Raw genomic sequence first — 23,705 nt, forward strand, 5'->3', positions numbered from 1 at the left:
TAGTACTGTACGTTAAACTGAGTTTTACATATTTGGCTTATTTGCTTTTATTCTGTAAACGGTACTACTTTATTATTATAATTATTAGTTGTTCAATTATTTAAAGATGACAGTAATACTAAATAGTTGTACTGATGCTTGATATTTGTAAGTATGTGACCTGAAAACCAGAACCACGTGACGTAGTTCTTAAATATGATTGGATATTGCTTGGATTAAAGGCAATTTGTACCGAATGCGAGTTGCCTGTTAGTTGTATCGTGTAACAGGTCAAATCCCCCGTGGTGACGTCACAGGCAACACGTTGCTACAATTTATGTTGGCAGCGCATTGACTCGTGTAACAAGTCCCTTACTGTTGTGGTGCAGGACAGGTATTGTCACATACAGTAATATGTACTTTGAAATCAGTTTTCTCAACTGCTCATTTCTTATCAACCAGGCTTTAGATTTTTATGGGAACTGAAACAAACGGTTGGTGTAATATGAAAGTTTCACTTGATTCAAAGCTTTGGGAACCGCCCTCCCACATAGAATCATGGAATTTGTTTCAGCAATGTATATGTATATTAAAAGCTGAACTAAAACATATTTCTAAGAAGATTTATATATAAATTATGACAGAGTACTGCTAAAGCAATACTCTGTCATAAGAGCACTTCATTTTCAGTCTACTCGGTCATAATTATTTGTATATACAGGTTACAACATCTGGTCATTTAGTATTAACAACCTGCAGAATACCATATGCTACAAATATACCTGTATATGATATCTTGGGTAGTTGGACTATCTTTATTCCATCAAATGCATGGATTTCAAGTCTGCAGGCATGTTCAGTATTTCAGTTATGGATTAAAAACACTTTCTTGCTAAAAAGGTTTAACTAAAGAATCAATTCAGTAGTGTACATTTTAAACATCCCTTTTGTTGTAAGGAATTTAAATGCATGACATAGTATTCATACCAACACAGAAAAACACCAAAAATATCTTGGTTTATACTTACATGCACAGTGAGTTTCCATGGTAACAGCCCATCAATTTACATAGCCTTTGAAAGTGTGGTTATTTATCCCAGCAGAGAAAACGAATTCACAGTGACACAGAAAATTAAGGGAACCTTACCTATCTTAACCTTTCTGAACCTACCAACACATTCATTACAAAGGACTAAAAAATATATACTGAAATCAAAATATTCTTGGAACCAATAATTCCAGCCCTGTTCACAACCTATTTTATTGTAGCTTTGATCTGGCCTCAAACAAACGAGATTGACTTCAACTTCTGAATATTTCATCATGTGTATATTGATGTTTTAGGAGGTTTATATTAATGTTACAAATTGAGTTTGTGGTTTTAGACCTCTTATTATGCATCTTGAACCGCCCAAGACAGACTGTCGTTGCCCCGATAAATCAAAAACAGCCAAGCCATGTTTTTGTAGTACCTACTAGCGCTGACTGGCACAACATTCAAAACCGCTACATCGGTCATAAGTCATAATTCCAGAAACACGATTTTGGGGGTAAAATTTAGCATTGTTAACATATGTAGAGGCACTGCAATAGTGGGGCACCTTTCTTATTACATTTCAATGATACCAAGATATTTAGTAAGCTACGTGCCCTAGTGGGGTTAATAAAGCACTTATCCCACTCCGTCGCTTTTCACTCCTAGAAACATTTTGGTGTAGAACTGATCTTACGAGACAGCTAACCAAATAAATAATTTTACTGAGACAATTTATTCAGGGATCCCAAGATAGGTCCGAGATTTAATGTTACAACTAATTGAATGTTTGATTTCCCAAACTATTTGTAAAGTCAAAAATTTGTGAGAAGGGGGAGAAATCAATCACTTACAATTTTAATCCAACAATCCACATTTTCAGGCATATAAAAGCAGAACTAAAATGTTTACACATACCTACAAAAATATAAGTATACATTTGTTTTATTCATTTATTTACTTACAAGATACAGTTAAAGGCTTTTTTTCTTTTCCTCCAATGGTTACCACTGACAAATGTAATATTAAACCATTTCAAAATTTAAGAATCCGCTGCAAACTAACTTATTTAACATGCCACTAAACAAGTATGTTCTTTTTCACCCACTCACATAGTTTCCCATACAAGTATGTATGTGCATCAATAACAGACATTTACATTTCCAACAGATCCCACAATTACAAATACTGTAATAGGTAAACTGATGACAGTACATAACATGGTGCGCGTCCTCTGTACATGGCCTTGTCAATGAAAATCCCAATAGTACACTACCTGCCTGACTTAGTACTTTTGTTTGTAGTTTTTATTTTATCAAAAAAAACCCTCAGTTAAATCAGAAGATAAAGCAGTTGTAACTGCCAGTGTATATAAGCCCTTTTGCTGTCTTCTTTATGAAGACCACTAATAATTGCGCTGCTTCAAGGGAAGCAGCAGCACATAGGTTAAGTGTACTGTATACAAACTAGAAGTTTCAATTTACTGCCAAGGCAGAAACTTTTTGAAGATGTAATTGAAATCCTTGTAAAAGTCAAAAACTACAAAAAGTCATCTGACGATCTTTAAAATAAAACACTACTGCCAGCAGACCACTCGCATTTGATCCCTAACAATGGCGATTTTGACAAAGGTATGTAGGAAATCAAAAGCACAATGAAGGTTTTTTTTTTTACAATACAAAACAGTGATGGCTTTACAGATGGAAGGTAGACAGCATGGATACACATGCATTCACAAAAAATATATATTTATATATTTAATCAGGAATGCCTTCTTGTGTCTTTACAGGTTTTCTCAGGCACATACAACTGCAATTCCAATTTTTCATCTCAACAAATTAAAGAAACACTGTCAGCGTTTGCTTTTCTTTGATTTCTTATGGGACCGATGTGGAGATCTGGACTGGGACCTGGATTTTTTAACAGATCTTTTAGGTGTCTTGGAACGAGATCTTCGAGATCTCTTGGGTGTCCTAGATGCTGAAGGTGACCTAAATTATCGTAGGTGAAAAATAAAAGAAAAAAAAAGTTAATTCGTTTTAAAATGCTATTTTTGAAAGCATCTACATCATTTTTAAACTCAAAGCATCACATATGTGCAACATACAGTTGTAGTCAAAAGTTTACATACCCCAATGGAAATTTATAATATCTAGACATTCCTCAAAAACAAGAATTTGGGGAAAAATATTTTTCTAGAGAAGTTGAGCATCCCAATTTCAACCACTATTTCTATTATCAAGAAGTACAAGACTCATGGTACTGTCACAACGCTCCCTCGGTCTGAAAGAAAGAAGGTTCTTTCATGAGGAACAAGTAGTAGAATTGTGAGGAAGGTTAATAACAATCTGAGATTGACTGCCAAAGATATTCAAAGTGAATTGGCTGCAAGTGGGACTATGGTTTCCATTTCAACCATAGGTCAAGTATTGCATGGTGAAAGTCTCAATGGTCACAGGACAAGGAAAAAGTCACTACGCTTGTAGTTTGCAAAACGGCATTTCAATGATGGATACGAGTTCTGGTCAAAGCTTTTATGTAGTGAAGAAACAGAAAAAAAAAAGCTATTTGGTCACGCGGATAGTGGTTAAATTTGGAGAAAGTCTGGTGAGGCGTACAAAGAAAAGAACACCATACCTACTGTCAAGCATGGAGGTGGTAATATCCTTCTATGGAGCTGTTTTTCCTCTAATGGCACAGGAAATTTAGTTCTAATACAAGAAAATGGATTCCACAGCACACCAAAAGATATTGGCCAATCATCTGAAACCCTCCGCTACAAAACTTGTCTTGCACTTATCTACATGGGGTGGTACAAACCTCAGTCATCTACAAATCAGGAAGCTCTATTAGCAATGGTTCCCAGCTTTATGAAATATACAAATAATGTATGTGTTAAAAAAAACTAATACCAGTAATTATGTTCTCAGGGTTGGTCATACACTGCAGCATAAGGTATCAGAAATGCTACTGTGTAAAAAAAAAAAAATAGTAGCAAATTTGAGTTTTGGGTAGCAAAATGCCACCAAATATACATTAACTTTGAGCCTTGCCACAACTGTATATTAACAAATTGTACACTGCATGAAGGGCTATCAGTAAGCAAGGACATTGATTTTAGGTAACAGAATCTTAAGTTACTTCTATTCCAATCCAGACATTAAGGAAATTAGAAAATGACAAATAGACCATTTAAAAACACAAGTGAGAAGCAAATAGGAATGTAATAAAATGAGAAAGCAGGCAAAATGTTTTAATGGCAAATAACTTTCCTTCCATCCTGCTCAATAAGAGTGCCTTACATCCAAAATATTTCACCCACATGCAGGAAAACGAGGCAAAAAAAAAAAATCGGCCAAAAGAAAATCAGCCAAGACAGGGAATTGCGTAAAGCATCTGCTGTGTTGGGAACACAACATTCATTATTCTACTGAAAACAAAAATAATAAAACACCAACTGGTGTTAAGGAACAGCTTTATCCCTCCAGCTCCAAAGAAAAGCATGCTGAAAACAGAATTAGTCTGGTGTGACAGGTATATATATATATATATATATATATATATATATATATATATATATATATATATATATATATATATATATATATATACACACATACATATACACACACACACACACGCGTCAGTCATTACCTTTTAGAGGATTTTCTACTGGTATCTCTTGGCGAGTCTTTATGAGAAGATCTGGAATGAGCGCTGTCTTTTACATGGGACCTTTCTGAGCGTTCGGACCGTGGAGACGGAGACTTCCCTCTTCTACTGCTGCTCCGAGCAGGACTGGGAGATGCACTATGCCTTCGTTTCCTGAAAATAAAAGAAGAGAAGCACATATTTATGAATCTACTTGAGATCACGTTTGCACACATGGCAGATCAATACACTGCCCTCTATGTAGGGCTGTTAGAGAACTGTTACCAAAAATCAGTTACCAGTAATCAGACTCCTATTCTACCAACAATAAGCACCAGAGTCTAGATTTAGATTTTCTAACTAGTTCTGCAACCTGTTCATGAAACTAACAAATCTAAACATAGTTATTAAAAAAAAAGAAACATTAGAGAACACACACTAAAAAAAACAAAGACTCAACATTGTTTTTAAAAACTATAAACATGTGCTCTCTCAAATAGACCTATAGCCTTTTGATTTGTCTTAAATTTTTCTCTAATCCAAAACATTTCAAAAGGAAAGATCAATTAGATACAAGAGCTATATAATGGGTTCCAAGTTAAGCTACTTCAAGTAATACAGTTATCAGAACCTAGAGGATAACCCAGGGACCAGATGGAAAAGCAGCATTTTCTTCCGACAAAGCCACTCAATGGTTGCACATAGATTCGGATTTCATTCCCTAGTGGAAGCTTTTAAAAATCACTATCCTGTTTTGTGTTTCTGTTCTTACGAGGTGCAGAATCTATATAAAAAAGTCAATATTATCACACTCCACAACTGATGAGATAAGGAAGAAAGCCAGAAAGAGCAAATGAGAATCCATGCTGACATGTTCCTGAATGTTGGCCCTGTGCATGGTCCCTCCGAGACATTCTGAAGCACAATCCTGAAGTCTCAAGGAGAACTGTACTATTCATTACTGAGCTAAAATACACCAAGGTGGTGATGTCAAGATCAATACTGAGACTCAAGCTGCATAAAAGCACAAAATAATGCATGCTGTAAGTGTTTAAGGTTTCTGTTTTAAAATCACTTATCAGCGGCAACTGAAAGTTGAGATATAAAAGACATTGCCAAAAGTTAGACAATGTTAACATTCTTTAAGCAACATGATACTTTTAAAACTGTACACCAATACAGTCAGCATCCGTTACACAGATACATGTCAGTCGCATTTTACTGCCCTTGTATTAAGAATAATATACCGGTCACACGCGATTTCCGACTCCATCACCAGTTTTGTGATACAAAGCCCATCTCTTCAATGTTTTTTGACTCATCTCTCCCTACACCCCCACTAAACCTCTCCGCTCCGCCTGCACTAGAAGACTGGCTGTACCTCCTCTACGCTCCCCTGCCTCCAGAGCCCGCTCCTTCTCCACCCTCGCTCCGCAGTGGTGGAATGACCTTCTTACAGATGTCAGGACTGCCCAGTCCCTGACCACATTCCGACGCCTCCTCAAGACTCATCTCTTCAGACAGCACCTGTAGAACTCCTCTGTTTTTCCCCTGGGACACTTACCACCCTTCCTTAAATGCGCTTTACTTGCACTTATCTGCCCCCTATTTTACTGCATTTAATCCTGTACGTCAGAGTACTGTAATCTGCCAAGTGTTTAATCTGTAGTATTTTGTATTTAATCATATCCTGATGTAACTATCACTGACACTGACACTTATCTGCTGTATCATTGAATTGTATTTTGTCACACTTGTACTTGCTTGAACCAAAGTCATTGTATTTATCTTGCTCTTAATTTTATTATTACTTGTACTGTGATACTTGAAATGTATTTGCTTTCAATTGTAAATCGCTCTGGACAAAGGCATCTGCTAATAAATAAATAATAATACCAAACCACGACCCAGTCTTGAGCTGTCCTTACAAAGGTCATACAAAATTCTCCTGTCAGGACACTGCACTCTGATTGGCTATCATATTGTTAATAAAACAATGAATAATCCTCTCCCTACACCGAAACCCTAAACCTAAGGTCATTATCCTATACTGCAGCCATTACACATCTAAGGTAGTTCATGTTTGGCAGTGAAAAAAAAGGAGAGGTGCCGACTTCCTCAGCTGTCCCGACAGAACATTTCGTGGTACCTTTGTAAGCACTGCCAGTCGCGACTTCTTATGGATATGCATGACAGTGGCAATTTCTTTATATTTTATCTTTAATTATATCTGTTGTATTTTACTGTATGTTGCTTTATATATTTTACTGTTTGTGGGTTTTTGTGGTTTTTTATGTGGTAAATAGTTAGACCCTGTGCAGTTACACAGCGCTTCCCCCAGTTTCACCTGACGGAAATGCAGCCAAAACAAATTGAAGAGATAAGCTACGGTAATGTAACAGTTAATCATTAAACAGTTTGAGATACTGTGATGTATTTTTTTAAAATCTGTGACCTTTAGTTGTTTTTGTGCATTTTCATTTGCAAGTGAACTGTGACACAAGGGCCTTATCGAGCACTATATTCTGCAATTTTGAATATAGACTTTGAAAACTGTCTTTAAATATTTTGTTAAATTGCATTACCTTTTACGTTGTATGCAGTTAACATTTTGATTTCATTTTGCTGTTGGGTCGTTAACGGGGAATTTTACATAGTGCTGCAATACGTATCGATTTAAAAGAATGTACTGTATTACAATCCACGTTTTGTGTCTTTTGGCAAGTGATATTTTCAGAATCATATCGTTCTGAATTAAAATACTTCTGCTGAAAATATAGTACTGTATCAACAAAACCAATACAGTACATCTAAATGGAAGGCTACTTAATTTAAAACACAGTCCTTTCAGATATGTATTTTTGATATTGTATCTTTTTTGTGTTCCCTGAAAAATGGAAAGGGTTATAAGGAGGGGAGTCTGGCCATCCAACTGGCTGGAAAGAACATAAGCGCTAAGATTGTGGTACTGTGCAAGAAGTGCCCTTTCATCACACGAGGCGAGTCCAGAAAAACCTATTGTTAGATTTCTGAGCTGAATCATTTTTATTTATTTCTTATCAGATGCCCTTATCCAGGGCGACTTACAATTGTTACAAGATATCACATTATTTTTACATACAATTACCCATTTATACAGTGTGGTCCAGTGGTTAAAGAAACGGGCCTGTAACCAGGAGGTCCCCGGTTCAAATCCCACCTCAGCCACTGATTCATTGTGTGACCCTGAGCAAGTCACTTCACTTCCTTGTGCTCTGTCTTTTGGGCGAGACGTAGTTGTAAGTGACTCTGCAGCTAATGCGTAGTTCACACATCCTAGTCTCTGTAAGTCGCCTTGGATAAAGGCGTCTGCTAAATAAACATAATAATAATAACGGGCCAGCATGAAATAATCAGATACGCGTCACGTGCGTTTAACCGTCACTGAAGTCAAAATTTTATAGGGTCGGATATGTGAGTGCTGACTATGTGCATTTGTGATGCAAACTACTGAACTTGGCAACATGTAAATTACCATTATGGTGAGAAACATTATACTTAATTCAAGTGGTTGAGAATTAAAAGCAGCAAACCTCTCTTTCCGGTTTGGTGTGGATTCATCTTTTTCCTTTTTTTCTTTAGAACGAGATTCCAATTTCTCCTTATCCTTTTTGTCTCGCTCCTTTTCCCTTTCTTTTTCCTTTTCCTGAAATTAGCAAAGAAAAGCCAAAACAAAAATTATGACTATATACATGTTCAAAAGAAGTTTAAAACTATGTATTTAACTACAAAATAATCATATCCGATATAAAGCAAACCTGCAAGCTCATTTCAGAACAGTTAGTGCCCCCTTGTGGTTAAAAGTTAAAATAAATAAATAAAATACATATCTCTGATAGATATATAGATATATATATATCAGTTAATCACAGACATGGGTGGAGATGAACTGGACTGGACTGTATTTCTTTTAAACTAATACTTTTAATACTAGCAATTCGTTACTTATTTATTTTAACAAACCTTTTGTAATAGTTTGTCCCGATAGTGTTCCGCTTGCTCCTGAATACTCTGTCCTGACTTCTTTGGCCTTTTCCCCGATTCCAACTCATCTTGAAATTTAATAACTTTTAGCTGTAAAGAGAAATAAAACACAATAAAATGGAAGTTTGAAAAACCTGGAATTTGTTAAATTAGGGTTGGGCAAATTAATATACACAGTTACTGCATTCAATTAAATTAGTCATCATGACCGGTTAAAATTAACTAGGGCTGCGTTAGAAGGTTCGAAGGTCCATTTGCTAGCCAGGAATTTAAACCTTCGAAGGTTCGTAAGATGCCATTCACGCACTGTATGTTTTGTTTTTTTCTCTGTTAACAAAAACTGTTTAACAATGTGTGAATACTATAAAACCACACAATAAATGTCACTCGCATGCAAAATTTGATCATTTGATTTAATGCATATTACTTAAACAAATGTTGTTGTATTAAAATCCACTACCAAATCGTTATACGTAGCAACTCTATATTATTATTATTATTATTATTATTATTATTTATTTCTTAGCAGACGCCCTTATCCAGGGCGACTTACAATTGTTACAAGATATCACATTATACAGATATCACATTATTTTTACATACAATTACCCATTTATACAGTTGGGTTTTTACTGGAGCAATCTAGGTAAAGTACCTTGCTCAAGGGTACAACAGCAGTGTCCCCCACTGGGGATTGAACCCACAACCCTCCGGTCAAGAGTCCAGAGCCCTAACCACTACTCCACACTGCTACTATATGGCATCGCTGCTGTGTATGAAGCACGGGGGGGGAGGGGGGGGGGGGGGGGGGGGGAATAGCGGTTGCAGTGCTTCAGCAAAATATGTATTGAATACCTAGTGTATAAGACAGTGTAAGAGAAGTACTATGGTAGAATATGTTTGAAACATACAAAATATACGCCAACACTAATAATTTTAATTTAAAAAACTTAATACCACCCGTCCCTCACCCCTCCAGCTTGTGTTATCCAGTTGCAAACTTTTAATTTCTTCATTCGCCATCTCTGCTATTTGGGATTTTTTTGTTAAATGCCCAGACAACCAAATAAAAAACAAGTTGAATGCAAACTGTTGTATCATCTCCGGGGTCACTTGACAAGCATTATTATTATCATTACTATTATTATTATTATTATTATTTTTGCCTAAGTCCGCTGTGGTTAGTGCTGCTGCAATGCAAGATTACTCGCAAGCAGCATCAATTACGTGTACATAAACGTGTATTTTTATTTCAGTTATAAAACATGATTACTGTTCTATATAAAAATGTATTTTTAAAACTACATGTGAATGTTATTATATTTATATGGATTACCTGTAAAATAGGATTTTCAATCCAATTATAACAAGTAGCTATAGTGACGTCACCAGTAAATTATGCAAATTAGTACCATTGAAGGTTCAAACCTTCCTTCGGTAATGTGTTCCGAACCTTCGAAGGTCAAAATGTACCCTTCGTTGCAGCCCTAAAATTAACTAATCATTTTTGTAGTGTTAAATTAAATTAACACTACAATTGAGACACTTTTTTTATTAACTTTACTTAGTAAAAAAGAACAAAGCAAATAAATGCTGTCTAAATATGCCTATGCATTGTTTGCAAATTGACAATGCAAAATGGCTTCAGTAACAGTAGGCTTTGTTGAATTAAACAAACAAACAAACATGAGGCATTCAAATGTCTCATCAAGCACGTTGTATTCAGTGAGCCATTTATTCATCACAGATGACTCCAATCACAATGCATTTCACTAAAGCCCCAGGCCAATAGAAACACCTTTTATTACGAGGTGCAGCATTTCAGTATCTTAGGTTTTGATTACTGTATACGCCATGATTTTAAAAGCGCAGCATTACCTGAGATTATACTAAATTGCTTTACATACCCAAGAATGCTTACCGATGCTTATTGCTTATTTTTACAGAAAATGTTAATGAGTTGACAGATCTATCTGATGACAAACTTACGCATTACACACCCCTCAAACAATTTGTAAAATGAAAACCAGACACGGTATTTATACAATTCTTTCTGATCCTACTTCTTGAGAGTTCTGGCTACCACTGACTCTTTTATAGTTTGGTAGATCACTAAATTACACTTATGGAGACACTTCTAAAGCAATGAATCAGAGTACATTTTAAAACTTATTTTTTTACATTCAAACTAGGTAATCATAGGGTATATTTCATCATAGAGTGAAAATGTTATTTCTTAATATTCAGATTCTCCGCTGTTTAGAAAGATATAATACAGTGTATTTTCAATGGATATTCGTTCAGATACACAAGCCGAAAATCACGTTATGTCAGTCGGACCTCAAACAGGTCGAATGTCCACCAGAGTGGAAGGGTTAAATTAACTGGGGTCCCATTAGTAATTAATTCACAATTAACTACATAACTAATTAAATTAACATTAATAGAAAACCTTCTCAATTAAATTAAGCATTACATTAATTAATAAATGAAACAACCCTGATTAGAATAAATCTGGTCTTTGCACTTACCTCTATTTCTCTAAGTTTGGCCCGCTTCTCTGCACTCATTTCGGAGAACTTTGTAGACGATTTTGATTCAGACGATTCATCCTTAATAGGGTTTGAGTAGGCCTGTTGGTCACCTGAACGAGAACTTCGAGTGTCCTCTTCATCTTCTCTTTCCTCGTCTTCCCTGCTTTCAAAAGATAAGAGAAACAAATCCATGCATTTTTGTTCACTCCTGTATTGTTACAGAAATCTATTTAGATTACTATATTCAGGCATACAAAAAGAACTGTTGCATATGATTGGGGTTCATTCAAGTAAGGAACACAGCTGTGAAATATTTATGCAACCCTGTGCATCTGGTACGTGGATCCTTACAAACTGAATTTACCTGCACCTTACCTTACTGTTCACAATAAACACAGTGAAACTGGAGGAAATTTAGAACTATCAATTAATGTGTCTAGTGATGCTTGTGAAACAGCAACTCGTTTACATACTTCTCATTTTTAGATTCTTCTGGCTGATCCAAATCTTCCCATTTTGAGGTGGTAATAGCTGCAGAAAAAATAAATTAAAAAAAAATCAGCAAGATCAAGATATAATGTTCATGCCAACCGCAGTGTAGATACCGACCCAAACTTGACGCAGAAATCTTTAACTAGAAATCTTTGGCTTACGCTTTTTAAACAAAGTGGGATCAAAGATGATACTCTTACCCTGTGCTTCAAGTTCAGATTCATCCACCGCTTCCCATTTGGAAGGAGCCATTTTAAACGCTGGCTTTTTGGACTGGTTAAGTTGTTCCACTAGTAAGAAGAAATACATTATACATACAACAGTGCAACTAAGAGTAAAAAGATGCCTCTTGAACTGACCAATCTGTTTGCTCCAAAGGATGTAACCTTTTCAATTTCTTGTTGCAAGCCCCTGCCTATTTGGATGCTGCCATTAAGACACGTTATCGGATGCCCCCTCTAAAGTTCTACTAACAAACCCCTCAAAAGAAACAGAATACACTCACAAGGAACACCATCCAAGTAATCTCCAGCCAACTTTATTGGAACCCCATCTAAATCATCAATGGGTGCGCCATCAATGGGCATTCCATCAATGGGCATTCCATCAATTGGCACACCATCAATGGGCATTCCATCAATCGGCGCTCCTTCAATTGGCATCCCATCAACATCATCCAGTGGGGCACCATCAAGTTCTTCCTCGATTGGCGCTCCATCGAGGTCTCCAACTGGTGCTGGCTAATAAAAAGAGAAAGGTAATCAAATTGGGGGGGGGTGGGGATAATGCATCGCTGCTTAGTTGAATAAAATATTTTTTTCTGTCCAAATAAAATAACCTCCACTCTTTCCCTCATTAGTGCATCACCTGTACAAGGACAACCGGAACTAAAGCAGGAGCAAGAGATGGAGGAGGTGGCGAGGCTTCTTTTTCTACAGCAAGATTCACCAGTCCGAGGAATATGTTCTGGAGTTTGATCAGAAAAGGCTCAGGATAAACAGTCCAATCCTCCCACGCTCTGAAGCAGGACATTACCCTTTGCTATTTGAAAAATCAAACAATAAAATGGATTAGAATGATATAAGTCAGCACAAGCTAAAGGTTTAAATAAATATAAATGTATTTTTTTATATAATATATATATATATATATATATATATATATATATAAATAAAAAAGAGAAATTAATCAAACAGACCGAATTTGAAATTAGTTTTGAGCATAGTTGTATTTTGATTTGGCTCACTTTCTTTTTTATGTGCAGCACCTTTCATGAATGCATCATACATAGAAAGTCACAAGACAAGCTTCCCCAAGCTGTCCTGTCAGATCACAATAACCACCAATCACAACTGACCTGGATTTAAACACCACTAGGAACAGAAAGGCATGAAATTATAAATAACTGGCGAGCAGGTTTTTTTTCCAATGGGCTCAACCAGTTGATATTTCCTGCAATAGCTGTATGGTTATTGCAGGAAGCATGCACTTATTAACACCAGCAACAGAGCAGGACCTCAGCAAGCTGTCAAACAAAGGAATTCCACAACAAGAAACAGAGAACTTTAGAACTCTGGCAGGGAAAAAAAAAAAATACTCGGAGATTAAATACTGCATGGGGTAGTGTGTGATAAATGAGAATTTAATGTCCAGGTGGGCATTGAATTCTCATTTATCACACACTACCCCATGCAGTATTCTCGATTTACTAATCCATCACCAATTTTTTGTTTTTCTTTCACATTTACAACTGGTAATCAAAGGCAAAAGAATACATCAATTCAAAGTAGTGCCGAGACAAACAGATAGATAGACATTGCTTGCTTGACATGCTAAACTAATAATATTTTAAAATCAAAAGCATATGAACTAAAACATTAATACAGAATGAGAAAAAAAAAAAGGAAAAAAATACTACCTTGAAATGTTCCGATTGTAGGTGGCCTTGTATTGACCTGTATGTGGCATTGAGGTCTGAAAATATCTGGCACAGTTTGGATTCAAAACTGCAAACAAACAAACAGTGAAAACCTTAGTATGACATAATCTTTAAATGCAGATAGACAACTTACAAATAGAGTTTACTTACTATTTCCTGTAATATGAAGCATTGGCGACTTTAGCTGAGGAGTTGTACAACACATCCGATACCAAATACAACCGTGCAATCTGAAAAAGAAACGCATGTATACCATTTATGACTTAATAGGAATTGCGGCCTTTAGATGAATAAAGTGCTACAATGCATAAACTATGTGTGTAATTGTCTTTTTTTTATTGTACCAAAAACAGCCCTAAATGGCAGATGCCATAACCATAACCTTGATTCTGATACAACGTAACTTGTCCCAAGTAATGTCAAAACTAAGTTTTATCTCAACTGGAAATGCTGTTCTGAAAAGGATCTCTTATAGAAATAACTCCTCAAATTCTTTATTAAAAAAGCCCTCACCTTTTTTGGCAGTGGAGTCTTCAGGATAGACAAAGACTCTGCAATACATTCCACTATTTCTTCAGCAGCTTCCGCGTGATTTAGACAGAATACCATGGCATCGCCAATATCATTTTTCCGAGGCGTCAGTGCACGCAAAACCTCCTCTAATTTGTCCCTTTGCCTAAATAATTGAAAATCAAAAAAAAGAAAAGTAACCCTTTGTTAACCCACAGAAGAGTGATCCCATTTACTTTGCCCAACAGCTTTTAATGAAGTCCTTACTGTGTCTGTGAATTAGTTTTATTGATCTCAATTTATGAAGATAATGCTTTAACGTACAGATCAACTGAACTGAAATGTGATGAATAACTCCATGACAAGATTTCTGTGCATGCAGTCTTTTGTATTTCTAGTGTATACATTCACCAGCATTAGTTAAACACTTATGTAAACCAAAAAGACATACTCTTCTTTTAGCGACCCTTTCTTGCTGGGTTCCTCCTCTATTTCTGTTTCCTGCTCGTCCTCCACTGTGCCATGCAGGTACGGATTTAATGGAGGTGGTTGCCACATTGATCCATTCTTAAACATTCGAAAGTCTTCGGTTCTCCATTTAGTTGGAGAATCTCCCTGGAAGAATCAGATTAAAAATCAAGGAATTGTGTTAATTTTTAAGGATGTTTAAGCTATTAAAACATGAAGCTTTACGTCTAGATTTAAAGAACTACCTGTAAAATGGAATACAGCTTCCATCTGTAGTAAACGTGGGCTGGACTCTGATTCTCAAAAAGAAACCTGTTGAGAGAAGTCTAAATACATTTCTGGTTTTTGCACTTCAGGCATTGGAGCCTGGAAAAACTAGGTCAAGGACTAGGCCTAATAAAATATTGATAGAATCATCAAGGAGTTATAAAATACATTACTAACCACATACCTGAACATGGAGTTGTTTATCTCTCTGTTCATGATCATAGCTTCAAACATAGGTCCTTCACGCACCACAAACTCGATCATTCGATGTATCAGAGAAAGTAAATTCCTATAAAAAAAACACAGTTAAAGCAAACTGATTCAGAATCTTCAGTCTCCACTTAAACACCCATCTATGTTTCTATAAGGCTAATGTAATCACCTTGGCCGTCCTCCAAATTTAAGCTTTACATTCATCAATTTGGCAGGCAATGCCAATTGCTAGACCTGAATATGACACAGCTTTAAAATACAACATTAAGATACAATGTTTAAACATGTTTGGTAAATACTGGGAAGAAATATGCAACAGCAAATACATGTTACTAAATAACTGCATTACTTAAAGAGAGAGGCGGCCAAGATGCTGCTTGATATTAAATATTCGACTCCAAATTCCAATCGAAAATTGATTAGAACAGAGAGAAATGGGGTGCACCAAGGAATGCATGTTACGGTAAATGTGCAAATTAACTGCTGAGAAACTGCAAAAACTACATTTAAGACCATCACTAAACTATCTTGCAATTAGAGATGCACAAGTCAATTATTCGTTAAGAGCTCTCCATAGCAAGCAAGTGATAACACCCAGGGCTAAACTGGAGAAACAGCTGCTTGATCCTATGCCGATTGCTGCTCTTTCTAAGCTTGTTGTCTTTTCATCTTTTAATGAGAAAGTTCAGATTCAACAGAATATATTATTTTATTATTATATACTTCTGCTAAGAAATAAATAATATATTGACTATGGAATCGAAGCATGCCTCGTCAGGCAAAACAAAAATTGCTACCTTGTAAAAAAAAAAAAAAAAAAACATTTAATATGAGGTTAAACATGTTTTCTCTCATTATATTGCTTCACATAGAACTATAACATCAATAACAAAACTATTACTCAATTGTTTGTGAAAAGCCTACTCTAACTACTAAGACATAGTGAAAATGTATAATTTTATACACAATACTAGAGAAAAACTAGCACACATATTCAGTGCTTTTTTTCCCTCAAAGAAATTCAAAACAGACACTGCTTTGTGATCTTAAATTCTGTAAAAGCTGTGTCACTCAATGCAATTCTGTAATTTAAACATTTAAATAACCAAAGCAGTATAGGATTGTTGGCCTGAATAGGCTAAATTTAGAAACAAGCCTCAGCAGCTTTTTCTTTCTTTTTACTAAATTTGACCACACAGTATTTATAAATGCATGGCAATGAACACATGGTGACAAAGAAAGGATATCATCTAGACCATAAAAGTGACGTGTATTTAAGAGTAATTTGGGGAATGCATAAATTAGCCTAAAGTGGCCAACAAAACAACAAATGATGCACAATCACATTTATTGGAGCCGATCGTACCAGTGTCAGGTAAAAATCTGTATACTTTCCCAATCCATCCCAGGACGCTTTTCTGGTCCCCCGCTGCTGCAGACAGTTCAACTTGTGCTGCTCACCAAGGCCAATGTCAAAGGGGATTGGAATCATCTTGCTGCATGGCAAGTTTGTTTTTACCATGCTTAGCTGACAGAGGCCAGGTGGGTTTCAGTTGGGATGAGCAATAGCATTTGTAGGTACTTCTTTCCTGTCAGTTCTTTAATACTACACAGGAACATTACCTTTTACTTTTACTCTATTAAAAGTACAAGGACAATTATTACATTATTTGAAATTACAGAGCGTTGTTATCTATTGTACTTCTCGCTGTGCTCCGTTGTCATTAAGGATGCTACCTTTAAACATCTCAGGTTAGTTTACGACTAATAATGTTTTAGAAAAAAAACAACAACTGTTAAAGTCACACTGAACAGGTGACAAGGCTGTATCATTTATCTCTGGTTTCTACCTAGTGTTATTTCAGGCAACGACTGCTGTACTTACATTTATCTTTACATGTTTCGCATGCAAGTACCAGTGTATTTATGTGCGCAGTTCTCAACGAAGGAACTAAAGCCTCGGCAATGCACAAAGCTCCTCATCATGCCAAATGAATACTTTGAGACGATTAAAAAAATAAAATGTGTAGATGGCCTTGCTTGCTTTATGATAGTTTTCAAACTTTCAAAAGGATAAGATTAATTTTTCCTCTACAGGAAAAAAAGATAAGCAGTCTGCGTGTTTCAAATGACCATTTACGTACTACCTCCACATGTTAGTAGAACATAAATACATAAAAAGGCTATTTTTTTGTAAATCTAAAGCAGTTTCAAGTTAGCCAAGTGCTCTTCTCAATGCACTGTAGTGTAGTTCACCACTGGCAGAAGCATGTGTGAAAACAATTTTACTGAAGCGGTTGTAGCTTCACCTGGTTTAGTATTGGAGGAAGGTATTGTGTACTGTTTATGAACATTGTCGTTCAGTTTACAGGTTTATAAAAAAAATAAAGTGTCAATAAAGGAAACCAATGAGACTATCAACAAGGTCTGCTTTCTGATAGAATCGAAGGCTAATCTATGGAAACATGTAGCATACAGATATAGAAGTATGTTAGTATAAACAAGATAAGGCCAATTCAAGTGTTAAAGTAGAATTAGCATGCAGCAACTTATTTTATTAGTACATATATTTTTAAAGACTGAATCTACTGTATTTTGAAAAGTTGATATGTAAAAAAAAAACTATTGCTCACCCAAACCACCCTCCAGTAGCATGCAATTCCCAATTTTTGTTTTTTAACTTTAGTGAAAATTGGATATTTTCTACATTTTACATCAATTAAAAAAAGAAAAACATGTACCTTTCTGTTGGGATAACCACTTTGACTATGGCTTGCGACAGAGTCTGTATATGAAGTCACATCAGATAATAAACATAGAATATGTGAGTATTGTTAACAAGCAACAAGCAAAATATAAAAACGCATTTAAAAAAACTGCATAATAACTTTCCTTTACTGCTGTCAGTTATAACACTTTGCAATTAAACTGTCTTAGAGCTAAATAAAAATACGCTTTTATGTACGTTTAACTACCTGCATTTGAATTATGAAGGACCTAAAGTACATATACCAAAATTCTGCATAAGATCATAACTGAAGAAGCTGCAATGGAATATAATACACAGCTTTGTAAAAATAACATCTTTCTCCACAGCAAACTTGGTTGCTGATCAAAATGCTATTATATCCATCAAAAACTACTTCAGCATAAACTTTATAGATCAATCTATTTCACCGGTAATTAATATTTTCTATGGAAACATTTGTAATATTAAACTGATGCAGCTTACTTTATATACATGAATACATTTAAGCGTATCCTATAACAATGTACTAATCCAAGCAACCCATTTCTATCTATTAAAAACAAATAATAAAAAGACAAACTATAATGGTCTAACTTTCTCTCATACTTACCATTCTATTACATAGACTAACTATTCAGCAGATCACATCAACTCTGATTCATTCCAATTACAAAGCCAGAGAAGTTAACTCAGCTGGCATTTTCTTTGCCTACCCACCCACCCCCCCTTCCTCAATATTTTTGACTATGTATTAAATCACAGAAAATGCAGTGTACAGCTGTACAGTAAAGTTTAGTTTGGAACCTAAGAATTCCTGAATAGAATGCACAAAGTGATGCAAAGGGAGAGTTCTTAATTGAAAGAAAGTGTACAAAAAAACCCTTTTGCAAATTTGGTTTTCCTGTCTGGGGACATGTTTTTGCTTTAATAGAAATTGAACATGTTTTCTAAGACTATGAAGGCCTAGCGTATAAAGTATATAATTTGAATTCTCATGCAGAACATGTTGAATTACCTTATCAAACTCCTCTTTGCTTTTGGGTGGGGGCAACATAGCAGCATTGGGGTTCTTCAACCTCTCCCTTGGCTGTGCGTTAAAGGGCAGCCCCGAAGGAGGTGGTGGGAGAGTGTGCTCCATCATCGAGGGCGGAATGTATATTGGGTGAGGTGGGATAGGTACAGCTTTACCCCATCCCAATTTCATTTCAAAAGACACAATCACCTTTCCTGTGAAGAATGGTGCAACTTTATTTCAAAGTACTGTAAATGTAATTAAAATACCTAGAAATAAAAAAATAAAATCTATAGTAATGCTTGTTTCATCCAAAAGTATTTAAGTATTCAAATACTGACATTACCATCATACTCCGAAACAAATCATTGGACACCAAATAAAACAGGCTTAAATACAAGTAGCCATAGTGTATTAAAAGGGAGCAATAATTGCTTTAAAAATACAGTTTTATGGTTCAGCTAAACCAGGGTTTGTTTTTAATTTAATTCTTAAGAGTTGGGAGATTTCAAGTTAACTATACAATTACATTAGAAATCAAAACTAAATACTGGCAAGCCTTACCGTTTAAATGTTTTAATGCTCTTTCTGCATCTCTTCTGTTCATGAATGCAACAAAACCACAGTTCCTTTCTCTGGCTCTTTCTTCATCAGTTCGTGGCCACATGATTTTTACACTGGCTAATGGACCAAAACGACCAAACTCCTGACAAAGCATTTCTTCGTTCATCTACACAACGTAAAAAAAATAAAAACAACTTAGCAACTATACTAAATGATTAAATGAGGCTATTCTAATTATTCATGGGCTTGTAAAAATGTAACCACCAAAATGCAAACCCTAAATATACGTCAACTCTAAATGTTCCTAATTTAAGAAGTGTGGAACGATCTTCAAAATGTTGATGCTAGAAATGTTAGTGCTCTTAAGTCAAATTTGAAGATTTCTTTCTTTTTAAAAACAAACAAACAAACAAACATGCATTTAGGAAGCCATTCAAAAGGCCATTCTTAGATGTCCCACCAAGCCTATGCATTATCCAGTTACCTGAGGATTTATATTTCCAAGATATAAATTAGTTGTAGAGGGATCGCCTACATCATGAGAACCAGGTCCAGACTCGTCAAGCACTAGATGTTTTAAATAAAATAAAACATTTTTTAGAGCTTATAATTTTAGGTATCCAAAATGTAAAAGTAAGAATGGTTTAAAGAAATTCAAATTAATTACCACTGGATGGACGGTTTCTTCTTGAAGAACCATCTGCTAAAAGAAGCAAAAAAGGCAAAGTAAATTATATTTACACTTGGAACAGTATTTACATCGCAGCACTATAGTCAAAGCCAACTGGTGGAGATGCCTCATCATACATTTATTTAATTTTAATAAAACAAATTACTTCTACAAGGTCGCTGAGAGTCCACGTCCGACGAGAGTGGCTCAAATCTACTGATCCGTCCCTTCACCTTATGTCGCTCATCTCGCTCTTCTTGAATTCTAGTTTTAATTAATAAAAAGAAATGTAAATAATTAGTTTGTTTTGTTTTTTTAAACACATAAATAATCTTTTAAAACATATCTGCAGAAAACTTACTGTTTTAATTCTTCTTTAAAGAGCTCCAAATTACTCTTCTTTTTCTCCTTTTCTGCTTTCTTAGCCTATGAAAATAAATCAGCAAGCGGGGTTAATTGTAAAACAGGCTAAACCTGACCCTTATCTTAACCCTAATTATTGTTTTATCTTGAGGTTATTCCTGTCCAAGGTTTGTATTAGAGGTTTACAAGCTCTTATAAATGCAATGCAGAACTTTTGTAACAGCTGCATAAATACTCTTGGTAGTAAAGGGCTCCTTCGAAATCACTTACAGCCTTTTTATCTACTGAAAAGAAATGTTGTTGAGGTTTTTCTGATGGTGCAAAGCTTTTTGCTTCTGAAAATCGAGTTTTTGGTCTGTACAGCTTTCCTTTCTTCTCATCTGCTTCAGCTTCTTCTGCAAAATAAGAAAAAAAAGCCATTGACATGGATTTAAAAGCTTCACATATGAGCATCTGGTCTGCAAACATCCCATTTCGGGCTTGCATTAGTCAAATAGAAAACTGGACTTCTAATACTGTGTATTTTGCATCAAATCTAGGCCTGACATACTATCTTACCACCGCCCTCAAAAAAAAAAAAAGTGCCGTTTTTTCTTTTTTTCTTACTCATGCAGGAATGTTAGAAATGAATTCATGCTGCCAGAGGGTTGAGGGTTTTTGGAAGACTGAACCAAAATGTTGCCTGGCAAACTAACAGCATTTTACAAAACAACAAAAACATTTTACAACTAACTATCTGCTCTTTGGGTTGAAAGTAAACATTAAGTTACTGGGGATGATAGTGTGACGACAGCATAATATCATCTCCAAAATCATTACTGCCCGAAATAGTATACCACATCCAAATAAAGCATTTTGAAAATACCCAAATATTGTGCATTTTCTTCAACAGCCTCTTGTTTTAGTTTCAATCGATTCGTTGTTTCACAGAGCACAGTTTTTTGCACAAAATTATTTGTATACCAGAAATGTGACATCATTACCTTTGGATGCATAGGCAATCCCTCCTCTTACAAAAGCCTTTACTTTGTTTGCATCTCCGCCTTCAAATGCAGCAAGGAATTCCTCATAGATCTCTGCGGCTGCTCTCTCATCCTCCTTTGAGATAAAGAAACAGCCTAAATACAGCAATAGCTCAAGGCCTGCCATCAATCCAGGTACAATACGCTCACCATGATGGAGCTATGCTTCGTTCCTTGTTTTTAAAAATGTAATTTTATATCTTCAAAATAAGGTTTTAATACTTCTGGATTCAGACATGTACAGAATGTAATTCAGAATCAGCAGAAGGTCAAACCGACTCATTTTAATTAAACTCTTACCTTCTTTTTAATGTCGTCTTGTTCTTTTTTACTGAGGGTCCTCTTTGCCACAGCCATCTTACCAATGCTGAATGACTTTAACTTGCTCTCCAATAGAGCCTGCAGCAGAAACAAAAAAATAAAATGACATTGAGCACATGCCAAATCAAAAACAGTGTAGCAAAGAACGCCTTTTCTGTTTTCTGGATTTTCCTGTAGGATACATAACAGTTACAAATCACTGATGAAGACAAGTAGCCTACACACTTTACTACACGCTACAGAGTATACGTTGCCAACCACTTCAGGAAGAACAAGGTAAAGACAGTTTAAGCTACAAGCATTAAAATGATGTGCAGAAAGATGGTATAGATTGATGAAAAGGCAATACTCCACACTTCTAACAATGCATTTAAAACATCCAGTAGAAATTGTCAGTGTAATTTTGCAAATTCTGTCTTAAATTTAGGTACTACGATTTAAAGAACAATTGGCCCAGCAGTCATACCCACATTCAAACTGTAACAACGGTTTTTAATATTACCAATCAATTATTTTGCCAGCCATCACTATTGCCAGCCATCATTTATAAAAACTCAAGGTATTTTCATTACATGCGCTGCTACTTGCTCCTCTGTGTTTGTACCATCTGCGGACATACGGCAATTGCCAAGTATACTTTATTCCTGCTACATTATACATTACAATAGACTTTCTATACGTTACAGTGTTTCCACAGCATGCACCTTTAAGAACTACAGCTTTGTAACCAATTCTCATAAACTTAAGGATATATTTGTAACAGAAAAACCTCATCGGCATGTCTCAACTCAAAATCAGTTACACTACTACCTCTAGTAGAACAATACTTGATGTACCCATCCACAAATACTAGGGTGCACACTACCAACCAGTTCAAAAACAAACACACACAGACAATAAACTCGCATACATGAACTTAACGACAAAATGGGGACAAAAATGTATGTATTTATCCAAGTAGAACAAACAAACATAAAAGCAAGGGCCATAAACGCTCGGCCATTTCTGCACGACCGCACAATGCTCACACAGAGGACTCACATAAACCAGGTCACCGAACCATAAAACAATGTACAATAACGTCAAAAACATTATAACGATCGCAATCTAATCTGCACACATTCCTCGCTTGAGGGCATATTAATGAAACATTGCCATTTTGATTAATTTACCTTAGCGCTGTCTTTCTGCGCACCAGGCGTTTTGTCAGCCATCTTGATTCTTTCTCCGCCTTAATCGACTACCGAATGTCAGATCAGAACTGGGAAAACGTGAAGAGGCTTCTAATCTACTGCCGAAGAGTGGATGAGTACCACAGCAAAAGCGGATTTTATGAATTGGAGGGAGTTCCAAAGAAAGATGCCGTTTTGATGTCAAACACTAATCCTCGAGAAAAAAAAAAAATCACGGATCGATAGGCGTTTAAAAATATGAGAACTATTGATTTTCCAAACGTACCGGTCATATCTCTCCCTCATTTTGACCTGCTGGACGAGTTATTAGGTACAATGATTGACAGTACAGATGCGAGTGGCCGGATGTACATGTACATTATATTATTGTCATTTGTAGTATTAGTAATTTTTAGCAAATAACATGCAACTCAATCTGAAACAATTTCCCGTTCCAACCAAATAAAGGCGCGGCTTGGCTTTATAATACGTCGAGAGCAATAAACAGCCATGGGTTCAATACAGCAAAAGATTTTCCATCGCTGAATGCATTATTAACAGTGCAATGCTGTACAATTAATTGCAGTTCCAGCTTTTTCCACATGAGGGCTCATTGATATGTAAAACATACTACTGTATATGAAGAGATGGTTTTATGGTGTGAATATGAATTGATTATATTATTACATCATATTTGATCAAATTAAAGGAGTGCTTACCTAT

General features: G+C 35.7%; 1 protein-coding gene across 6 annotated transcripts; it reads right to left on the reverse strand.

The window, feature by feature from the left end:
* Positions 1 to 1,849: 1,849 nt before the first annotated feature.
* On the reverse strand, positions 1,850 to 23,113 carry LOC117417085 (U2 snRNP-associated SURP motif-containing protein-like). 6 transcript variants are annotated; one of them, XM_034028823.3, is made up of 26 exons: positions 22,983 to 23,113; positions 21,790 to 21,888; positions 21,451 to 21,565; positions 20,738 to 20,862; positions 20,466 to 20,530; positions 20,271 to 20,368; positions 20,102 to 20,134; positions 19,919 to 20,001; positions 19,435 to 19,600; positions 18,874 to 19,085; positions 17,851 to 17,894; positions 15,081 to 15,185; positions 14,875 to 14,941; positions 14,613 to 14,776; positions 14,165 to 14,327; positions 13,802 to 13,881; positions 13,631 to 13,718; positions 12,580 to 12,753; positions 12,218 to 12,452; positions 11,913 to 12,002; positions 11,694 to 11,751; positions 11,218 to 11,383; positions 8,666 to 8,776; positions 8,236 to 8,348; positions 4,667 to 4,837; positions 1,850 to 3,003 (listed from the first exon to the last, which is right to left on the reverse strand). In XM_034028823.3, exons 1-26 carry the CDS (start codon positions 23,022 to 23,024, stop codon positions 2,865 to 2,867), a joined length of 3,006 nt encoding a protein of 1,001 aa, XP_033884714.2. In that variant the 5' UTR covers positions 23,025 to 23,113; the 3' UTR covers positions 1,850 to 2,864. The 6 variants fall into 6 exon arrangements, with proteins under 6 accessions (XP_033884714.2, XP_033884712.2, XP_033884711.2 ...); XM_034028821.3 differs by having other exon boundaries at positions 11,218 to 11,380; positions 20,102 to 20,137; XM_034028820.3 differs by having other exon boundaries at positions 20,102 to 20,137.
* Positions 23,114 to 23,705: the final 592 nt, after the last annotated feature.

Source organism: Acipenser ruthenus, chromosome 12 (genome assembly GCF_902713425.1).
Source record: "Acipenser ruthenus chromosome 12, fAciRut3.2 maternal haplotype, whole genome shotgun sequence".
Lineage (NCBI taxonomy): Eukaryota > Metazoa > Chordata > Actinopteri > Acipenseriformes > Acipenseridae > Acipenser > Acipenser ruthenus.